At 38.8% G+C, this 22464-nt stretch overlaps 1 protein-coding gene across 8 annotated transcripts in view; it reads left to right on the top strand.

Moving 5' to 3' along the window:
- The first annotated feature begins 1753 nt into the window (after positions 1–1753).
- slc38a10 (solute carrier family 38 member 10) overlaps positions 1754–22464 on the top strand; it is a 65254-nt gene continuing 44543 nt past the window's right edge. For 5 of the 8 annotated variants that reach the window (XR_007936709.1, XM_028819917.2, XM_051936537.1 and 2 more), the window contains exons 1-6: positions 1854–2092; positions 7989–8106; positions 10648–10693; positions 10824–10917; positions 12371–12514; positions 18491–18615. Coding sequence is in view for 7 of the 8 variants with exons in the window: in XM_028819917.2 (XP_028675750.1) it covers positions 2003–2092; positions 7989–8106; positions 10648–10693; positions 10824–10917; positions 12371–12514; positions 18491–18615 (617 nt within the window). In the remaining variant the exon portion in view is untranslated. Of the gene's footprint in view, positions 2093–7988; positions 8107–10647; positions 10694–10823; positions 10918–12370; positions 12515–15814; positions 15940–18490; positions 18616–22464 lie in introns of those variants that run through there. The other 3 variants (XM_028819914.2, XM_051936536.1, XM_051936538.1) reach the window with 3 other exon arrangements.

The raw sequence follows: 22464 nt of genomic DNA, 5'->3' as shown, positions 1-22464 counted from the left end.
TCCTCTTTCTTGGCTAGAATGCCTGTTCATCCTGTATGGCACTTACAGAAGTTGGTTCTTTGTGCTTTGAAAAACTTTCTAATATGTAGAAGAAACCTGAAAACTTTAATGCATGTATGGTGGGCTATCTAACAGGACACTGATAGATTAAGAAAAACCCTGATTTTAGCCTTTGTTATTGTATGCAGCGAGTGTCTTTTGAAAATCATGACCCATTGGTATTTCACAAATCTCTTGTCATCTATTCCTGCCATTTTACTGTACGGAGTCAGTTATGGATCTCAATAAATAAAGTGTCTTTCTGGAACCTTCATGTGGATGGGTATTTTGGGAACCAAAAATGTATCCCCTTGGCATCTCTCTGAAGAACTGCTATGGTACCTTTATTTTTAAGAGTGTACAATAGATTCAGAAAGTATTTAGACACCTTCACTTTTAGCCCACTTTCTTGTGTTTTAGTCATAACTTGAAATGGATCGATTTCCTATTTTCGTCCATCCATCTGCACTCAATAGCCCACGGTGACAAAGTGAAAACACGTTTTCAGAAAGGTCTGCAATTTGATTAAAAATCAAAACTGAAAACTCTCATTCATTTAAGTATTCAGAGCTTTTGTAGAAGCCACTTTGAATGCAGAAATGTTAAGATACAAAAAGAAAAAAATAAGTTTCTATGTGTTTTCCTTAATATTTGAGTAATTTCCGAGAGACGCACTCGGCTGTGACGACTCCATTGAAATCTTCGAGCGCCGGCCATCGTGTGCTGACCAATTCGCAGACGTCCTGGGTTATAATGAATTTCAAGCCAGTGTGTAGCTGCTGTTCATATTTATACTGTCGCATCTGTCTAATTAATTGATTTTTATTACATTTACAGATTTATAATAGATATCAGAAAAATTAACATCAATACCATGCACCTGCAGGTGGCTTTGAACGCGCATGCGCCTTTGATTCGCCAACGCTCGCAGTGCTAAGGTGCGGTGGACTGCGTTATGCCAAATTTCAATCTTCTAAAATTAGATAATTTTTCACCATTTTTAAACGTATTTATAATATATAAATAAGGAACTAAATGTGTGTGTAATATTTAAGGTCCATACCTAACATTTTTTATATTGCTTCATAATAAAAAAATACATGAAAATGTCGTCCCGATTAAAGTGTCGCCTGAGGCGATCACCTCGTCGTCTCGCCCCACTCGCCTGCCCTGATTTCACCTTACAAACCTGCACGCGTATAAATTTTCAAGCCTGCTTGATTTGAACCCTCTGTACCATTAAAGCTGTTACTTTCAGAGATGTAGTTACACCCCCTGCCGCAAGGGTGCAGCAAACCCTCCACGCTGGTGTTGCCTTTCTTTTTTAAGCAGTCGTATACATCCGGTATCTCTATGACAAACCGAAAACTTCCTGGAAACGCAAGCCGGAAGTGAAGCCCGCAAGCAGGAAAAATAGTTATAGTATCTTTTAGGCACCTTTTATTCAAATTTAAAGGGTTCCGTTCTACTTTCCAGGTTGGGTTTAAAGTTGTATTAGCGGAGTCTGTGTCCTTGCTACGAGTGGCCGTCCGAAAGACTGATGGGCGGCGCGCTGTCGTGATTACGTGGAGGAGCCCCGCAGAACAAAATGAGCCCAAGATGCGGCAGGGCACTACAAACTGATGCTGTTGGAGGGGTACCACCTAGAAAGTAGACGGTCACAAATCTAACTGGGGGACGGCGGTGGTGGCGGCGGCGGCGGCGGAGGAGGAGGAGGAGGAGAAGAAGAAGAAGAAGAAGAAGTCGGTGGAGGAGAAGAAGAAGAATTAAGAGTTGCGGTGCCTGTTGGGCTGTCGGGACACTAAACGCCACGTCACTAAGTGAGACCTCCGCTGTCGCTGTGATTTCCACGTTAGAAGGAGAACTTTTTTTTACCTATGATGTCCTGATCGCTCTTGTTTCGCGTATAGTCAAGCGAAGTGTTGTCTATTATTTGCCCTTTCAAAAGGGCTCAGCAGTCACCATGTCGGGGTCCAACTGGGGTTTGATTATGAACGTCGTGAACAGCATCGTGGGGGTCAGCGTGCTGACCATGCCCTTCTGCTTCAAGCAGGTAAGTGAAGACCATTTAGAACTAAAACAAACAAAATAAAAAAAAACGTGAACTTGAGGAGAAAGTGCCACTCTTCGGATTGAGCCACATTTGGATATTTTGCCGTGCATTCAAATTTTACGCAAATGGGGGGACCGAGAGTGCGCGATTTATTTGTTTCCATTCCGGACAGACGGGTTTGCAGCTCCTCACCCTGCAGGATTTGCAGCTTCCTGACACCAAAGGCTGCCCTAGTCCGCTTTTGCATGAAAATTGCCATCCATTTAATTCGATAATATTGGCAGCCAGTGTGGCGTAGTGGTTAGGGTTTTGGATTTCAAATCCTGACACAGCGTGAACTTGATCAAGTCACTTCACCTGGGGAAAACAAAAGAAATGTAACAAATTTGTTGGAAGTCGCCATAAATAAATGCTTCAACCAAATGGGTAAATGAAAAGAAGCAACTTAAAGCTTCCTGCCAGGTGAAGTAGTTGCTAGAAATTTCTGTTGGTGTTCCATCCATGCACATGTCAAGTTAAATAGAATGAAACAACTCAGATTATAATGCATGACACAATCACAGTGCCATATATAGCAATAAAGAAAAACAGGTTGTACAAAACATAAATATACACTGATTAGCTACAGCATTAAAGTCACCTGTGAATTTCCCCTTGGGGATTAATAAAGTATTAATAATAAAAATCTATCTATCTATCTAATATTGTGTAGGTCTCCCTCGTGCCACCAAAAGGGACCACAGAAGGTGTCCAGTAGCATCTTGCACCAAGGTGCTTTTCTTTAATCTGTTGTGTGTATGGATAGAGTTTGATAATATAATACATTGTAAGCCCGGTCCAATAAAGCACCTTGTGATAGTGCAGGCAGTTGATGCTGATAATTTAAAAATTATCAAAAACAATGCAGTAGTAAGATAAAAATGGCCATTTTAAACCTACATCCCTTCAGTATGGCATGATAGGTATGTATAATGTGTGAATGCACAATGTTATGTACTTGCATGTACAGAGTGCCTGCTGTGACTTCAAACTGGACTTTTTTTACACTTGCTGAACAAAGAGGCCCTGGTCTAATGTTACTTGATTGTTTACCCCTTTTGTCAGCCGCGGCTCTGAGGCTAGAGGTCTGCGATTGCTGGTTCAAATCCCGTAAATGCCAGAAGTGACTCGACTCTGTTGGGCCCTTGAGCAAGACCCTTAACCTGCAATTGCGTCGTCCTGGGTATGACGTTAACCTGCAAACGGGTACTAAAACTTGGGGGTTGGTGGCAGGATTGGCACTCCAGCCACTGTAAAAAAAAAAAAAAAGAGTTCCAGTGTGGTGCTGAGGTGTCACCCGCTGCCCTCGGGACCCAATTCAGGTGGTTTGGCAATGCGCTATTATCAGCGCATGCTCTCAAACCTCACTGTCTGCTAAGCAAATAAATGCAAATGTTTTAAATGCTTGCACACTTTATGAAAGAGGAAAGGGAGAGGCCTTGAAAGTTACGTTCATCAGGAAAGCAGATATGCCACCTCATAGCAAGGGAGTTCTCCCCCAGGCAGGCAGCACTTTTTTAAATTCAATCACATCATCTTCAGAAAAAGACCCCTAGTTCTCTGGTAGTCGATTGCTGTCATGGGGTCTCTAAGTCCTGGGAGACAAATGTCTTCAGAGTTTTTAGCAAAACAATGTGAGGGAGTCTTATGGCTAAATGTTTACTTTATTGAAAACTAGGTGAAATACCCAGCATTAACAGGGAGGAAAATTAAAGTGTTTTTTTTAATTGTTTGAGAAAAATATTATTAAAAAAACACAACTTTAAAAATAAATTAACAAACAATTAAAACTCACTAATGTGCTTGTCTTGCGGTCTTGTATGCATGTTATCATCTAGTTGATGCTCGGAACCCGCCAAGTCTATTTACTGTATATCCTGTCCTCACAGGTGGCGCAGTGGTAGTGCTGCTGCTTTGCAGTAAGGAGACTGTGGAAGATTGTGGGTTCGCTTCTCGGTTCCTCCTCCGCTTTGAGTACTGAGAAAAGCGCTATATAAATGTAATGAATTATTATTATTACACTGAAACATCTATCTATCTATCTATCTATCTATCTATCTATCTATCTATCTATCTATCTATCTATCTAACCTGTATAGAATGCTGAAATTAAAACTATCCATCCATCCATCCATCCATGCTGGCTACTATGCTAAATCTAAAGTCAGTCTGTCTATTTACTGTATAGACTTGCATTTAAGTTCTTCCACAGATAAGTCAGAACTTGATTTTAACAGTATAATTTCTGGTATTTTATAATGTCGGTTGTGAAAGTTGAATGCGGAAAACTCATGCTATTGGTCCAAGAGACTATGATATGCTAACAGCCACCTGAGAGAGTAACCACGGAGCACAAGGCTTTTTTTTTTTTTTCTATGTATTGTGCCTACGTGACCACACGGTAATACCCAAACTATTCCGAAGTGATGTTTGCACTGTTTTGTGTTTTTTGTATCTCACACCCACATACACCTTTATCATAAGAACATCCCTTATCTACGATGGAGCGTTCGATCAGAAGAAAATATGAAGCTGGTTTTAAATTAAACATCGTTGAAGTGGCAAAAGAAATTGGTAACTGCGCTGCTGCAACAAAATTTGATGTATCTGAGAAACTGGTGCGAGACTGGAGGAGGCAAGAAGATGGTAAAAAAAAAAAATGCATTTTTTTGAACGGGCGTATAAGTCAGGGTCTGATTTTATGATTGATTTTTTTTTTTTTTTGTGAGTATATACAGTAATTTCAAAAGCAACTGCAGTGCTCAGACTTAAAGAATGCTGGCAGTCACCTCCAGTTCACCCTCTGGTGGTTGTTCCGAGTGTCAACTGGATAATAACATGCATACAAGACCGCAAGATCACCCCCCACCCTGCCCAAAAAGGGATGGGTTAGGGTTGATTTCACCGTACAGTATTTTTAGTCAACCAATGAGAAACATTTGTACCAAGTTTAATGAAAGTCGCTTCAGCCATTCGGAAGTGATGCTGGAACATACATACATACATACACATACACACACACATACATTGACTTTTTATATATATATATATATATATATATATATATATATATATATATAGTATACCAAGCTGCGTGATCTGCATGTTGCGCTGTGCGTCGATCATCTAAAAGCCTGTACAGCAGCTGTCCTTTTGTCTCACTTCCTTGTCTCATGGGATGTTAGTGTCTCAGAGAAATTGTTTGTAAGTAGGGCGTGATGTGCAAGAAGTCTCACAGGACTTCAGATTGTCTCTCTGAGATGGTCATGTCTCGACCAAAAATTTTTTTATATAATAGACATGCCACCACATGTGTGCTCTGACCACACTGTACATGAAGGTGGCCACGTTACCAATTAACATTTTGTAATAAAGCTTTACCCGTTCCAAAAAAACAAAAAATGGATACCGGCTTCTCAGAATGTTTACAAGGAAAAGAGCTGCATTGCTGACTCTTCCTGATTTGCGATCTTAAACTACAAAAAAAAAGAAAACGTCGTAACTGGACATGCGGATGGTTGCGAAGGCATGAACAATATGGTCGTCTGTCTATTTTACGGAGAGCATTGGAGGTACGTAATCAGTGTAATTTGCCATTGTGTGTGTTTATTTTGGGTTCTTTCAGTAAATGTTTCCTAAGATACTTTTGTCAATATCCATTTATTTTTTGTATGTTTCTGTATGATAATTAGCATTTTGAAAGCAAAAAGGTGACATAAGCATAACAACGGTAATATCCGATGTACAGTGTCCAGCCGCTATACATCATATGGGTTTTGCTGCCAGAGCTCAATTAACCAGGCCGCCATGCTCCCCTTCCACAGATGGTATGCCCTCTCTGCACCATGTCTCTTGTTGGTATTGTTTACACACACAAAATCAATGAGGTTACTATATAATCAGTTATATAATGAGTTAATGAGTTTTCGGAATATTCTGACATTTTTATCAAAAATCGGCTCGGGAGACTGCTCACACTGCAAGACAGCTGACTGAAATTTCTGACGGGACAGAAATTCTTCAGATTGTACAACAGCCCAGTTGTAAGGCGCATGTGAAACAGCGGCCGATGAAGCTGAAATTCAAACCAACTGAGAAAACCATTTGACGATTGAATATAATCGTGACAAAGTCGCAGAGTGTATGCCCGGCTTTAATCATGCAAGTTAGAGCACAATGCTAAGGTCAGATGGGCCAGGGAAGAGTGGAAAGCAAAAAGAAAAAAAAAAGTTAATCTCTAGGGATTCCAAGACTAAAAGACTGTCCAACCACCCTCAGCATTTATGTATTATAAATGTATTTAAAATCTTTCCTTTCCTTACTCTGTTAACTGTTTACTAGCAGAATGAGCAAATGAAAATAATCAATGTAGGCACCACGCAATGTATATGTGTCTGTTATGTGCCATTTGGTATGGTGTTTGTAAAAGCAGGGTTAATGTTTGTGATGTGCCACCTGTTGGAATGATACAGGCATAGCAACATTCGTTTATCCTTTTATTGTTCTTGGTAGATGATTTCATACCATCCCTCCATTCATTTTCTGGAGCCACTAAATAGCCAAAGCCTATCCTGAACGTACTTGGCACAAGGCAGGAAATCAACTTGGATGACCATTTCAGTCCTTCTCAGTGTTTTTCAATCCTCTCAGAATAATTTTAAGAAGAGTAACACGTTCTTGAATGAAACTGTACAGAACAGCAATAACTGGAATATGATTTTAATTTTTAAAAGCTTAAGGGTAAGCCAAAGTGTTCATGTTTCCAAATATGTCCCCATAAGTTTATTAGAAGCCTCTGTTTGTGCATAAGTGCACACAGTACAAGAAAGACATAGCAGCACTTGAAGCTGTGCAGAGGAGAGCAACCAGCGTGAATCCTAGGACTTAAGGACATGGCCTACTCTGACAGATTCTGAGCATTACAACAACAACATTTATTTATATAGCACATTTTCATACAAAAAGATGCTCAAAGTGCTTTACATGAAGAAAAGAAAAATAAAAGACAAAATAAGAAATTAAAATAAGACAACATTAGTTAACAGAGAAAAGGAGTAAGGTCCGATGGCCAGGGTGGACAGAAAAAACAAAAAAAAACTCCAGAAAGCTGGATAAAAAAATAAAATCTGTAGGGGTTCCAGGCCATGAGACCGCCCAGTGCCCTCTGGGCATTCTACCTAACATAAACCTGTTTAGCCTCGAGCAGAGGAGACTGCGTGGGGACCTAATCCATGTTTTTAAGATCCTCAAAGGCACTGATAAAGCCAATCCAGCTGAATTCTGTCAATTTAATGGTGAATGACGTGCTCAAGAACACCAGTGGAGACTAAGGGGACATGCATTTACCCCGGAAGCACTTCTTTATGCAAAGAGTTTTGGAAATCTGAAACAACCTACCGAGACATGGAGTTGAAGCGGAAACACTTAGTCTTTCAGAAGAGTCTGGGTGAGATGTTGGGACAGCTTAGCTATTAGGTAAACAAACGAGCCTGATGGACGAAAATGGTTTCAGCTGAAGAAAAAAGTAAGCCCCTTCTCAATTGCTCATGAAAGCAGTGATTGTCAAGCATTGCCTGTACCCTCAGCGCTTTGTTGATCATAGCCAGTCTGTTAATTAGGGTTGGCATCCTTGATGAGCGACAAATATGCAATGAGAGACGTGCAGCCACTGTTCGCAGAATTTTCAGATCATCGTTCAGTAAACAAACGGCCCACTAAAGAAGAGCAGCAGCATGTTTTGCTATCTGGAGGAGGGGATTCTCCTTTAGATATTTTTCCCCATTAGTGTTGTACATTTAAAGTGACTTTATCTTTTCATTTTTTTTCTTATCCGCTCTCTTTTATGTACCCCCCTCAGTGTGGCATCGTATTGGGCACTGTCCTGCTTTTCTTCTGTTCCTGGATGACCCACAAGTCCTGCATGTTCCTGGTAAATGCAGCAAGCATCAGCAAGCGTAGGACGTATGCAGGCCTTGGTAAGTGATGTGTTCTGGCTCCTGCAAGTTCTACGAGGTGTAGTTTACAAGTACACTTGATTGAGGGACCCTCTATAAAATGTATGCTTGAGCCTATAGAATTGTTATTACAATTTGATTTTAAACAGAAAAATCTAGACCTTTTAATTTTACTTATTAGCCAGGGCACATTGTTGGAATAAAAATATGTGGCAGCCCAGCCTTTCACATGTTATTTTTTTTACCTCTGCACCGTCCTCTGTTGATCAAGCAGTGAATCAATTTATCAATCATCATTGTGGTTTGCTAAATGTCACATTTTGACTGCATATATATATATACATATACATACTAGGGGGCTCTGCCCTCTGCTCGCTTCGTTTGACCACCCCCGGGTTTAATTAACCATATATACAATTTAAAGAGATTGTTATTTTCATTTCATTCATTTTTTATTTCTTGGTATTTGCCAGTAATAAAGCTGTAGTGAATGAGTTATTCCCCATCCCGCACCCATATATAGTATGGTGGGCGGCTGGGAACTGTGCCCAGCCGGCACACCGAGAAGGACCGGGAGAAGGACTGTGCCTCCCCCGGACCACGAGAGGACAGCCGCCCTGGTTTGTGTGGGGGCCACGGGAATTGAGCATGGAAGCTCAACCCTATAGGGGCCCGCAGGGGGTGCTCAGAAGACTGTGAAGCCCTGGACGTCAGCACTTCGCTGGCTGAAGTATTACCAGGGACACCGGGAGTGCTTCCGGGTGTTCATGCGGCACTTCTACCACACCAGTAAGTGCCGCAGGAAGCTCATCAGGAGGCACCTGGAGCACGTCCAGGTGGACATAAAAGGGGCTGCCTCCCTCTAGTCGTCAGCTGGAGTTGGGTGAAAGAGGACGAAGCTCGGAGGAGAGGAGTGGAGGCGGCGAAGAGAGGAGTTAAGAGAAGCCCGGACTTGAGGGTGTGTGGTGCAGGGGCACTGGGTTGTGTGGTGGGACACTTGTAAATAGTTATTGTAACTAAAACGTATGTGGTGCTTGAACCATTGGTGTCTGCCTGTCTGTGTCGAGGCTGGTCTTCCACAATTGTATATAATAATTTATTTTTATTATTCAAGAATAGTCCTTCATTTTCTAAAAGGGTTTATGTCCACATTTTATTAGTATTTTGTAGAGGAATTGATGAGGGCAATACACAGTGATGTAAGTAAATAACTTATCTCATTTGTAAACACCATCAGTCTCTCTGGATTTGTTTGTCGTCCCACATGAACAAATTTCCCGTGGGGATGAGATCTGCACCTGCACTCTTACATTCTAAATCATAAAATGTGTCCCTTTTAATCAGTTATCTAAAAGATTAACTGTAATGAGTAGAATTATTTTCATGCTGTAGGATTATTTTCAGATTCAGCTTCTGGAGTAAGAGGACCAAGTATTCAACCCAAGAATATTGCAACATGACTTTGATTTCTTAGTTCATTCAGTGATGATGAGTCATCCAGGCTCATGGTAGAGGAAAAAATGGTCCCAGACCATGATATTAGTGGGGCAGTATTTAAAGAGGGGAACAAAAAACCACATGGGGCCACTCAGTGAATGTTCTTCCGAGATATTTTACAGGATCAGCCAATAGATGTTTTGTCCATAAGCAGTTTTTCTCCTGGCTACTCTCCTTTGCATTACCCCTTTTTACTGTGCTTGAGTTGTATTATCAAGGTAAGAATGTCCGCTGCAGCAAGAGAGTAAACCGTTTAATGTGGTTTTCAGTTTTCTTGTTGATTTGTGGTGTAATTCAAAAGAACGTTTACAACTGAATAAATGTAGGTTGTGTGTTTGGCGAATCGAACAATATTTTAGTACAGTTTTCTAAAACAGTGCAGCAAACAATGTAGCAGTTATAATGGAATTGTCTATTACATACATCAGTTCCTCAGAATATTAAAGAAAATTAAAGAAAGGTTGTGGATATAAATCTTTTCTTTTCCTAAAATAACATTTTTGATTGAGTAAAATGTTAACAGGTAAGCATAATAGAACTACAGTGTGTGGATGACAGACCTTCACTTGTTGTATTTGATGTTTCACTACATGCTGTAGTTTCATTATATGCTGATATTGCAAACAGGACTGATAACTCATTTTTTTATCTAGTTTGCTTTTTCTCATTTTTTTCTTAACTAATGTATAAAGTCACAAGTAAATTGATTTTCTTAATATTACAGCCTAGCTTTTGAATTATTGTGAAATTTGTTGGGGATATTCTTTATTGTAACAACTGTTTAGAACACTACATTTAGAAAGTTTTTAGCTTTTTAAAAATATTTTCTCTTCTTAAGTGTTCACCTTTTTATCAAGTGTGTAAATCTAGATAAAGTTAATTGTTAGGGTAACTTTACATATAGTTTTAGAAAGTCAGCAGTAGAGTGGAATAAGTGGCATTTTGTGTAGTTGAGGCATCACATTTTATAAGTCTAATTGCTGACATTCTAGTCACAACTTTTTATCAAATAATTTTAGTGAATATAATGTTAATTTGGTCTACTATTTTCAATTTTATCTTCAGCCTACCATGCCTACGGAAAAGCAGGAAAAATGTTAGTCGAGACCAGGTAGGTAATTTCTTGTAGTCTTTGGTTCACATCCATTGTTGTAAGATGTTTTCATTTTTACGTATTACAGTAATGACAAACTGGCTCAGTACGTTTAATTTTTCTTTTTTATTGTCTTCTTGTCTTGCAGTATGATCGGCTTGATGTTGGGGACATGTATTGCCTTCTATGTCGTTATTGCAGATTTAGGCTCCAGTTTCTTTGCTCAATTATTGGGCCTTCAGGTTAGTAGAAAACCAAGACCTTCTTGCTATAGACATTTCTTCAGAGAAATGCATTATTTTCAATTTTTTAAATGATTCTGTTGCTCTAGGTATCAAGTGTAGTACATTAACATCATTTGAAGATATGAAATTCTACAGTAGTTGGTTGAATGCTGTCAGAGTGGTTGCAAAATGGAGTTAATAATGCAGTACACTGGGGTTACAAGAAGAATACTAAAAAGACTTTCCTGTTATTCTTCATTGGTCAATTTTATACTCGTTACTTCCAGTAAACATGGCTAGCTGAGTCTGAGGTTTGTCTGTTAATGGGAGACACAGTTCAGTAGAATTTGTTTCGTAGCACAAATGTTTACCTAATACAATGTACATATTTGTCTTGAAACGTTTTGCTGATCAATTCATTTTTATTATTTTGCGCCCTCCATGGAGCAACATAATTGAAGGTTTTTTTTTGTTTTTTTTTAATTTAAAACAAACTGATGTACTATTCAGAGAAACCAGATGAAATTATTAGAAATGCTAGTTAAAAGTAATTAATAAGGCAGAAAAGTTAAAAATTCCGAGCAGTTAAAAGCAGTAAGTTTTTACGAAAGTAAATTTTTTACGACTGCCCAGTTCAACTCCTAGTGCTTGAATTCCAGAAATTATTTATGAAAAACCCTGACTTTGTGTGGAATGAGCGGTTGGGTAAGAAGTCCCAAATGAGGCACATTACCTGCATTGTGAAAGAGCGTCAGTTGGGGCATTATGGCGGGATTCCCTGAGGGTTATCCGGCTCATAAGATCCTCATTGTTGAGGACCCAAGCACCTGGCCCAGCAGATAGATGAATGTTTCTGGAGGATGGGACTGGACCGCGTGTCTGGTGTGTGGTGGTTGTGGAAACGTGCTGTACCAGTGCATACTCCCCAACCTGACCTGAGCTGCTACTCTTTTGAAGGAGTAAAAGCCTTTCATTATTGCCAATACTTTGCTATTGTTGAAATTAAAGTATGTTATTTCTGTGTGCATTGAGAATGCAGTGATGTGACCAATGAAATGTGAGTGACAGCTGTTTTAGCATTTTAGTGTGTCACATTTGAATATGGGAATTGGACACGATGATGAAATGAATTCTTTTAAAATGAAACACTATCCATTGACCTGGTGAGTGGATGAAGTCTTCTTTCTCATTCTCTGAATGTAATGAACATGGCCATAGTTGTCAGTCCATCCATCCAGCTCTTTACTTCCTAACTGAATTTTCTGGCTCAGATTTGTGAGGAGGCAAAGAATGAAAATTTGCGGCTGCTCTTATCCTTTGAGATGAAGTTTGCAAGTCCTCACTGTATAATAAAATAAAAACCACTGAAGATCATATCAACTTCAGTGTATATCTTCTACAGGGATTGAAACAAAATATTATTTTGCTTGCCATGTTGATCATACTGCACTATTTGTTGTCTTCCTTGCAGGTGACCGAAAGAATCCGTATTGTCCTGCTCATTGCTGTTTCTGTTTTCATTGTCCTGCCGCTGAGCCTTCAGAGAAACATGATGTCCTCCATTCAATCTTTCTCTGCCATGGCCCTCATCTTTTATACCCTCTTCATGTTTGTGGTGAGTATTGTAGTGTGCTTGACGTTCTTTTTTATGCAATGCAGCATTTCTTCAAACAATGAATGTTATATGGTGCTTAATACCATTGCTTGAAAGGCAAGGCTGTTCATTTTTTAGCTTTTAAACAATTTGACCTGTCAATGTTATAAATGTTCTACATTTTTTTTTTTTTTTTTTTTACAAGAACCAGTACAGTTACTCACATACTTTAATACCCTGCATAGAGTAATAAGTAATCCTGTCCCTTGAAACTAATACCATAAGTTTGTCTTATCAGTCTCCGGATTTCATGCTGCAGTGTTTTCATTTACAATAAAGAATGTGGGGAGGACACTTATACTTTATTGGAGTTCAAAATAAATGCTTTAAACTGTAAAGGTTAACAAACCTATTGTCAACATAAGTGATCAAAGCTAAATGTGAGTATACTGTAGAATATTTGCTCTTCGCCTGCTATCAATATCAAACAGTCATAAAAGTTTCCTTTGACAACACCTTAGAGTGACTATAAGGGGCCTAAATTTGTAATCAGACATAGAAGATTTGATCTGAAAGTTTTAAGACTGATCTGTTAGGAGAAACACCAGTACCAAAAAGTCCCCTGCCCTTCTAAAATTCAAAAAGCTCGTCTCTGCCACTCAGTTGTGTTAAGCTTATGCAATCGTCCTCTTTAGCTGATTTAACATCTTCATTGTTGGCATAGCATGCCCTTTGAAGTGACAGTCAACTTCTCAAGAAATGGATGAATAGTGTATGGAAGGCCATTGCTATGAAACAGAAGATGGGGTATTGACAGCTTTCCTTACAGTCTTTCCCTAATTAACTGCTGCAAACACCACATCATACTGGTATAATATTGACCAATTCTGTAGGACATTTTAAACATGTACTCAATATAAACTACACTCTCAACATCATACATTTGTTTCTGTGATCTTGCTAGTACTGGCTTGGACCCTGAATTTCTCTGGCATTGGAGAATCGCCATGCTTTCATTGTTTCAGTTGTTGTTTTGACTCTTGATGATAGCAACAAGTCCATCTTACATCCCCAGTAATGAAACTCTTTTTTTAAAATTTCTCTCAGTACAAATTCATCACCTTGGAATATTGCTTGCGGTAATGGTTCATTTTAGGAGTTAACTTTCTCGGCACTCGCATCACTCATGTGTAATTGTTCATGAAGGATGAATTCAGGTGCCCCGTTCATTAATCCAAATAGGGTTTCCTGTGTCACACAATCATCACTTTTCGATGCTCCATGGTGGCAGCATGTTCTTATGCTGTCAAAGCTGAAGTTCATCCACGCCTTGGGTGTGTTTGAGAGACTTCTTGCCAGGATAGAATTCGACGGCTCATCTCTGGACTGTGGCATATGAAAGCAACTGGTCAAGAATGATTCTCGGAAAGCCATATTGTTCTTTATTCTGTGTGATAGTGCATTGACAACACTGCTTGTCTGGAGACTGCACTCACATTGGCTTCTTGTGTTGAAAGAAGGGTCCAGCAAAGTAATTGACCACATTTAGGTTTCAATCAACGATGAATTATGGTCATATGTTCTAGGTATGAAATTGCTCGTTCTGCTTACTTTTTTATTTGGTAGAGGGCAACAGTGGGTAACAGTGAAGCTTCTTCAGGCCAGATGAACTTTTATCTGCTGTTTTATAATGTCCCAAAAAATGCAGCAGTTCTTTTATATAATTCGCTTCCTTGACAAAATAAAAGATCTTCAAACAGTATATAAAAGTTTGTTTTATTAAGGATTTAAACTTTACTATGATGGTTTACTTTTTTGGTGTTTGTGATTACATTTATCTATAACAAGCTGGTTTATATGACCTCTTTTAATAAAGAGGCTCACCAGCAGAATCATTGTACAGTGGTACCTCTGGTCACGACTGAAATTTATTCCAAAACTCTGGACACGACCTGATTTGATCGCGACACGAAAGTTATTTCCCCATAAGATTGTAAGTAAATACAATAAATCCGTTCCAGACCGTACAAACTGTATGTAAATATATATTTTTTTAAGCAAAAAAATAGTTAATTATACCATAGTGTAATAGTAAACTAAATGTAAAAACATTGAATAACACTGAGAAAACCTTGAACAACAGAGAAAACAAACATTGTAAGAGTTCGCAATAGACCCTTATGAACCACTCGCTGTAAACACTTTTTTTACGAGTTTTAAGCGATGGGAAAAAAAATTAAATGCCACTTCTCTTGCGAAACTTTTCAAACCATCCCCTACTGGCTTTAAATTCCTCACCTTCGTCACTCGAAGAAGGATTTTTGTTTCAGCAAATGGCCATGAATCTTCCTGGCTTTCTCGCATACGATTGGCTCGCTTACGCTATCCCCTACAAGTTGCTTCTCGTTCAACCACACTAGCCACAGCTTTTCCACCTCTTCCAGCACTTGAGGCCTCTGCTTGGTAACATTATAACTCCTTTTGCAACATCTGCTGCTTTGTTAGGCCCTGTATACGCAAACAAAAGAAAATGGGAAACGGAGAATGGGAAATCATTGGCGCATACAAATGCGTGTAGGGAAACTGGCCGCCAGTGTATTTGTTTGCCACCAGAGCGTGTGGTCGCGAACAGATGCAAAATTTTGGTAAACTTTTTGATCGTAACCCGATTTGTACGTGTTCGGAGACGTTTGTGACCAGAGGTTCTACTGTATTTATAAACTTCTGTATTTTTTTCAGCATGGAATTAACCTTCACCTTTTCACTTTTCTGATTTATTGAACTGCATATGGCAGCTCTTGTAAAAATAGATTCAGATATTGCTTATAGTTTAAACTGGTCTGTGTTTCTTGATTAACAAAATTTGCCTGTCAGAATTCATTTATGTGTCAGTTTAAATCATTACTGGCGCTAAACCATTAAACTGAAGTTAAAAAATGTATTCATCAAATCATAGCATGGTATTCATCCATAAATTCATTTTCTGAAACTGCATATTCATAGGTAAGTATTCTAAAGAAAATAAAACATGGTGGTTACCATCAATTGACATGTCAGCCACTACTGAGCAGCTAGCAAGACATCCCCTTTAATCTTCTAACATGATTGTTATTTGCTTCGTTTGAAGCTGTCTATATTAAAATGGCACGTCTCCAATTGGTTTGGACAATTATTCCTGCCTCAGTTTGGTTTAGGCTTGCCTACCTGAGAAACACCTGCTGTCTCAGTAGGTCCATCATGCAACAGCTCACCACTTCATTAACCAAGTCATTAACACTATCCCTGGTATGTTTCCCCTTTACCCCTTTACGCTGCATCTAGATAGTGTTGTCTTCACTTCGTTATGGGATAATCAGTGGGTCTTGGGTGGAGAAAGTTCACTTCTGGCGTGTGAAGGGGGTCATTCAGTGCCTGCCTATAATTGCGACTACCTTCTGCTGCCATCCGTAAGTAAACTAAATCAAGATCTCCATCCCACAGGTCCATCATTGGGGAGGGTGTTGACCAGCATTTTTTTTCTTTTTTGTTTTGTTTTGTTTCTGGCTGAAGGCAATGTCTTTCCAATCAGGTATCTAAAACAGAACGGCTAGGATGGTGAATGCCATGTCACAATAAATTGGTGTTTCTTTTTATAGGCCAGATAGTTTGGGATTAAGAAATTCAAGTTGTGATTCTTTCAACAGGTCCATATACAACAGATACAATGAAAAATTGAAAAGTCAAAAAATGAATCGCATACCAAATAAATAAACATTAAATCATTTTAATGTGTTTGCTCACTCTGATGTGTGAAAACTAAAAACCGTATTAGAGTTATAATCGAAGTATTAACTGTCAGTGACTTATAGTACAGGAAACTGAAGGGCACACACGTTTTGAACTTATGCGGCTTTATCTACGGCCAGTTACAGCCAATATAGTTGAAGTAATGGTGCCAAGCCCTCTTACCCCAAAATGAGTGAACAAATGAATTAATAAGGCAAAGTCTAGTGTTGTTCATTCCTCTCCTCTGTGTCTGGTTGTACTTAATAAACACACTGCTTTTCAAGCTTTGCACATTGCATATGAAAGCAGTCCATCGTGTTGATTAATTCAACGTGTAGTTACGTGTACTTTTTGTTAGCATTGAGCATTTTTTATATTTATGTTCCAACATTTTGCACTCTCATACTGTGAGCCAAAATTTATGAAACTTGATGACCATACAAACTATTAATCATTGCACACATTTATTAGCTCATAAAAATTATTATCCTTCCAGAATTGTATGAGAGAGACTAAAAAGGCCGTACTGTTTTGGATGCAGTTACTTTTGTTTCTTACCCACAAGCACTAAAACATAAGAGAAATGAAATACTGCAAATTATTTACTATAGTTTTCAAAATTTTTCCATCTAACAGTACCATAAAAGTTCAAATAAAGTTTTTGGGAAAACAACACAGATGGCCTTAATATTAAAGTCAGGGCTGCGTGTACGACTCTGCTATTTCAAAATGGCAGTAATTGACGGTTGTCCCTTTAGTATACAAGTGAGGTTTTCTTTCCTCCAGTTACACAAGTAGACATGGCATAGTATACGCTTTTATTTTTCTTTAAAGTGTAGAACGAGCATATCAGACATGTGGCAGATTTGAACGATAAAGTTAACAGCACTCCTTTAATTTATTCTGCCAGTGAATGGAGATTTTTAACGTTGTTCTTAAATTTGAGGCGAAGTTGAACAGTAAAAGTTGCTGCATATTTTTCACATAAATCAACATTTGCATATTCAAAAGCACGGTGAGAGACGCACACCTGTTTTGGTTTACCGATTAGACAGAATTTCCTTTCTGCTTTATATCCCTCACAATTTCCTTTCTGCTTTATGTCACTCATGTTGGGTGTATTAAAACCATTTTTAAGGTTAGAATGGAAACATTTTTAATACATTATGGGATACTTGGGTAGAAGAGAAGCAGTATTTCTTTTTTTCCTCTCTTCTAAAGTATCACCTGGAATGAAATGTGTAATTTGTAGTTTGTAACTAGATGTTTATTGCTTAGGATGATTCTAGGAATTTTGTTTTACTAGAGAGGCCTGGTTACTGTTAGGAGCACTCCATCTTTTTCCGGCTCTCCTTCGCTATCTAAAAAAGAATACACAGTTATGTAGGTAATCTTTATTACTTTATCGAGATATGTACACCGGACAGAAGAGCTTTATGTTTTGCCCTCTCTGAGCTCATGCGGAGTCACGATCATGGGGGCCGTGTTATCTCTAGGTGTTTAAACTATTCTCAGTTGAGATTGTTCCAAATAGCTGTGAGTTTCCACTTGACCTTTCTCTTGATGTTGGGCCTTCACTTTGTAGTGTCTTCCAGATGTTTCCAGCTGTGTTCAGTGACTTTTATATCTGGATTCAAACACTGGAAAATTAAAAGATGCACTCTGTTTTATCAGAGTAAAGAGGTGCGGCCAGTATCTGGGCTTTTCAGTAAATGTACTAAAATCTCATCATTTTCCCGATCTTTGAGATTGACCTCATTAAATGAGATTAAAAAACACAGCTGTTAAGGAACATATAATTCAGTCGACAAAGAGATAAAAAAAAAAAATGGCACTTAAATAAAAGGAGGCATCTGACAATAAGTGCCCAAAAACAGGAAGGATGAGAAAATGGAAGACATATGCATTGTTTATCATTATCCTTTATGAGCAAGACAGTTATGAAGCAGAGCCACATTACTGCTGTATATTTTCCCAGCAATTGGCTTTGTAGAAATGCATTTGCTTGTCAAAGCTGGTGTGCAGATGTTGATGAAGCAAGTAGTAATGCTTTACAGTTATGAAAAAGGGAACTTTTATGCTGTTTTAAAAACGCTGAAACATCAATTTGCTTCTGCCATGGCATTTGCTCCTGGTTTCCTGTACTGTTATTCCTTGGATCCTAATTCCCAGTTTAGGCTTGTTCCCTTTCCTTGGATGACCTATAACCTTCCTGCTCTCCCTCAAACGCAGATGGTGCTGTCCTCCTTCAAGCATGGCCTCTTCATTGGTCAATGGCTGAAGCGGGTCAGTTACGTGTGCTGGGACGGCGTCTTTCGCTGCATCCCTATCTATGCCATGTCTTTCGCCTGTCAGTCGTAAGTACTCTTCATCTGTCATTTCATTTTTAACTTGGGGAATCTGAGGTCTTTTTTTTTTTTTTTTTTTTTTTAACCTCAATATATTGATTATTGTGTTTGTTCAAAATTTTAATATGATGTAAAAATACATTTAGGCAAAATGATACATATGTTTCTGATAAAATGTACTGTTCTTGCTGATAGATTTGCTGACAGGTTGACACTACTTTCTGTTATCTTCCATTGGAAGCACCCTTGGAGTATGGAGTTAGGTCACTGGCAATTCATGGTTTAAAATTATGTAGGCTGGAATTTAGAACTGTGACCAATAAATCCATATCTGCTCACGTGACTTTTAATAGTTTTTCACTTCACAATCTTCAAGATGTATTGCAAATATGAAAATTTGCATTTTCAAAACAGCCAAGCCAGATGTTTCTTCTTTAGCTAATCGGAGTTCTCAATTTCAGGCCAACTAGTGTCCCAATCTAAATGTTCCTATTTTTTATTATTTTGTAACTTGATTAATAATAATGTAACAAAACATCCCAACCTTTAACCGAAATCTGCAATGTTATATTATCTACATTGTTAACAAACGTACATTGCTCCATTGCTTGATAGACCACTCGCTTGTCTTTTCCGATTGCCCATTTAAAGGTTGATTGGGGTGAATGGGGTGCAGCAGAGCAGCATAGGGTGGCACTTGGGGATGATTCTTTCAAGAAGTGAGAGCAAGATACTTTGCATACAGTGGTGTGAAAAACTATTTGCCCCCTTCCTGATTTCTTATTCTTTTGCATGTTTGTCACAGAAAATGTTTCTGATCATCAAACACATTTAACCATTAGTCAAATATAACACAAGTATACACAAAATGCAGTTTTTAAATGATGGTTTTTATTATTTAGGGAGAAAAAAATCCAAACCTACATGGCCCTGTGTGAAAAAGTAATTGCCCCCTTGTTAAAAAATAACCTAACTGTGGTGTATCACACCTGAGTTCAATTTCCGTAGCCACCCCCAGGCCTGATTACTGCCACACCTGTTTCAATCAAGAAATCACTTAAATAGGAGCTGCCTGACACAGAGAAGTAGACCAAAAGCACCTCAAAAGCTAGACATCATGCCAAGATCCAAAGAAATTCAGGAACAAATGAGAACAGAAGTAATTGAGATCTATCAGTCTGGTAAAGATTATAAAGCCATTTCTAAAGCTTTGCAACTCCAGCAAACCACAGTGAAAGCCATTATCCACAAATGGCAAAAACATGGAACAGTGGTGAACCTTCCCAGGAGTGGCCGGCCGACCAAAATTACCCCAAGAGCGCAGAGACGACTCATCCGAGAGGTCACAAAAGACCCCAGGACAACGTCTAAAGAACTGCAGGCCTCACTTGCCTCAATTAAGGTCAGTGTTCACGACTCCACCATAAGAAAGAGACTGGGCAAAAACGGCCTGCATGGCAGATTTCCAAGACGCAAACCACTGTTAAGCAAAAAGAACATTAGGGCTCGTCTCAATTTTGCTAAGAAACATCTCAATGATTGCCAAGACTTTTGGGAAAATACCTTGTGGACTGATGAGACAAAAGTTGAACTTTTTGGAAGGCAAATGTCCCGTTACATCTGGCGTAAAAGGAACACAGCATTTCAGAAAAAGAACATCATACCAACAGTAAAATATGGTGGTGGTAGTGTGATGGTCTGGGGTTGTTTTGCTGCTTCAGGACCTGGAAGGCTTGCTGTGATAGATGGAATCATGAATTCTACTGTCTACCAAAAAATCCTGAAGGAGAATGTCCGGCCATCTGTTCGTCAACTCAAGCTGAAGCGATCTTGGGTGCTGCAACAGGACAATGACCCAAAACACACCAGCGAATCCACCTCTGAATGGCTGAAGAAAAACAAAATGAAGACTTTGGAGTGGCCTAGTCAAAGTCCTGACCTGAATCCAATTGAGATGCTATGGCATGACCTTAAAAAGGCGGTTCATGCTAGAAAACCCTCAAATAAAGCTGAATTACAACAATTTTGCAAAGATGAGTGGGCCAAAATTCCTCCAGAGCGCTGTAAAAGACTCATTGCAAGTTATCGCAAACGCTTGATTGCAGTTATTGCTGCTAAGGGTGGCCCAACCAGTTATTAGGTTCAGGGGGCAATTACTTTTTCACACAGGGCCATGTAGGTTTGGATTTTTTTTTCTCCCTAAATAATAAAAACCACCATTTACAAACTGCATTTTGTGTTTACTTGTGTTATATTTGACTAATGGTTAAATGTGTTTGATGATCAGAAACATTTTGTGTGACAAACATGCAAAAGAATAAGAAATCAGGAAGGGGGCAAATAGTTTTTCACACCACTGTACTTTTAGTGTGAAATTATGACTTTCTTACTGTTCTCCTGTTTACCATTTATAGCAAACTCCTGGCAAATTGAGTCATTCTTAAACATAGCTTGAAAGGTTTTAGAATAACTGCACGTCCAATGCTGGACATTTGGAAGCAGTTTTCACTGGTTTAAAATCATATTCAGCAAAAACAAAAAGATAAAAATGTAGAAGTGGTTTAAAAAACAAATAATGTACTATTTAGTACTTTTATCCATATTTTCCCACTGCGTATTCTTCCACCGAAAACATTTCCAAGAATTTGCTTTTGTGCTTAAGATGAAATATTTTCATCAAATATTGCTTAAATTATTGGGATGTTGACTTCAAAACTATGCTGAAGGAGAAAATATATTGCTCATTAAGCTATATTATCTGTTCTCTTGTCAAAGGGTGTGTTATTAGGAGACTTTTGTTTTAAAAAAGCAGTTGTAAATTAATCATTTGCTCTAGCAGTGCAGACGCCAGGAATTGATTTCCATGTGCACGCCACATTAAGAAATGAACTCACTGTGTTAGCTCTGTGATCGTTTACCTCAGATAAGATACTATGAGTCTGTATATATACTTTGCACGTTAAACAATTGTAAAGACAATGTTTTATTTGCATATATCTATTAAAGTAATCTTTCCCATTTAGCATTTATAGTCATTATAATAACATATTTTCAACACCACTTAATCCAGCTCACAGTTGTGAGTTTTGGAGTCTGTCCTGACAGCACTGGGCACAAGAGAGGAGCCTGAGCCATTTGATTCCAGGGCTCACTCACACAAACACCCGCATTTATACTTCGCAGGAGGCCAATTTAGAGTATTCAGCTCTACAAATCACACAGGTATTTAGGATTGTGGGAGAAAATCCATGCTGGCACAGGAAAATATGCAAACTCCACACAGGCTGGGCTTGGATTTTGACCCTAGGAGGCCAGCTGGATCTGTTAGACAGCAGCAGTAACCACTTGTGCCACCTGGCACCACATTTACACATAAATATCACTGAATACCTTTGCTAAGTAACAGAAGCAACCTAGTTAATGAACATTTTGTCATTCTACAGCGTTATACTTTCCACATTATAACACCAACTACGAAAGTAATAATCAGACCTGTTGTTATATGCTACTTAGCAAAAACTTAACTTCTAAATGTTTTACATTAGTGTTGTAAGTTATTAGTGGTGTGTTATTGCAAACCATGTAAGGCAATGTAACATTTAACTTCTAAGAAGAATTTATAAGTGAACTGGGGGGGGCAACCCCCCCGGCGCCTTTGGCACCCAACCCCCCAGTTGTGGCCAGTCTGCCACTCGCGTTGTGAAGAGGGTGCTGAACGCACCCCAAGGAGACGCAGTCGCTTAAATGGTGATACAATCTGAAACAAATAGTTTTTTTTAACCTCCTCTTTGCTTGATCAGCTGGTGGCTTCCTGCTGCTGCTGCCGTACCACTTGATCTGCATCTTATGCAGCACTTC

This window comes from Erpetoichthys calabaricus, chromosome 14 (genome assembly GCF_900747795.2).
Source record: "Erpetoichthys calabaricus chromosome 14, fErpCal1.3, whole genome shotgun sequence".
Classification (NCBI taxonomy): domain Eukaryota; kingdom Metazoa; phylum Chordata; class Cladistia; order Polypteriformes; family Polypteridae; genus Erpetoichthys; species Erpetoichthys calabaricus.
Note: the sequence above shows the minus strand (reverse complement) of the source record. Positions and strands in the feature narration are given on the sequence as shown.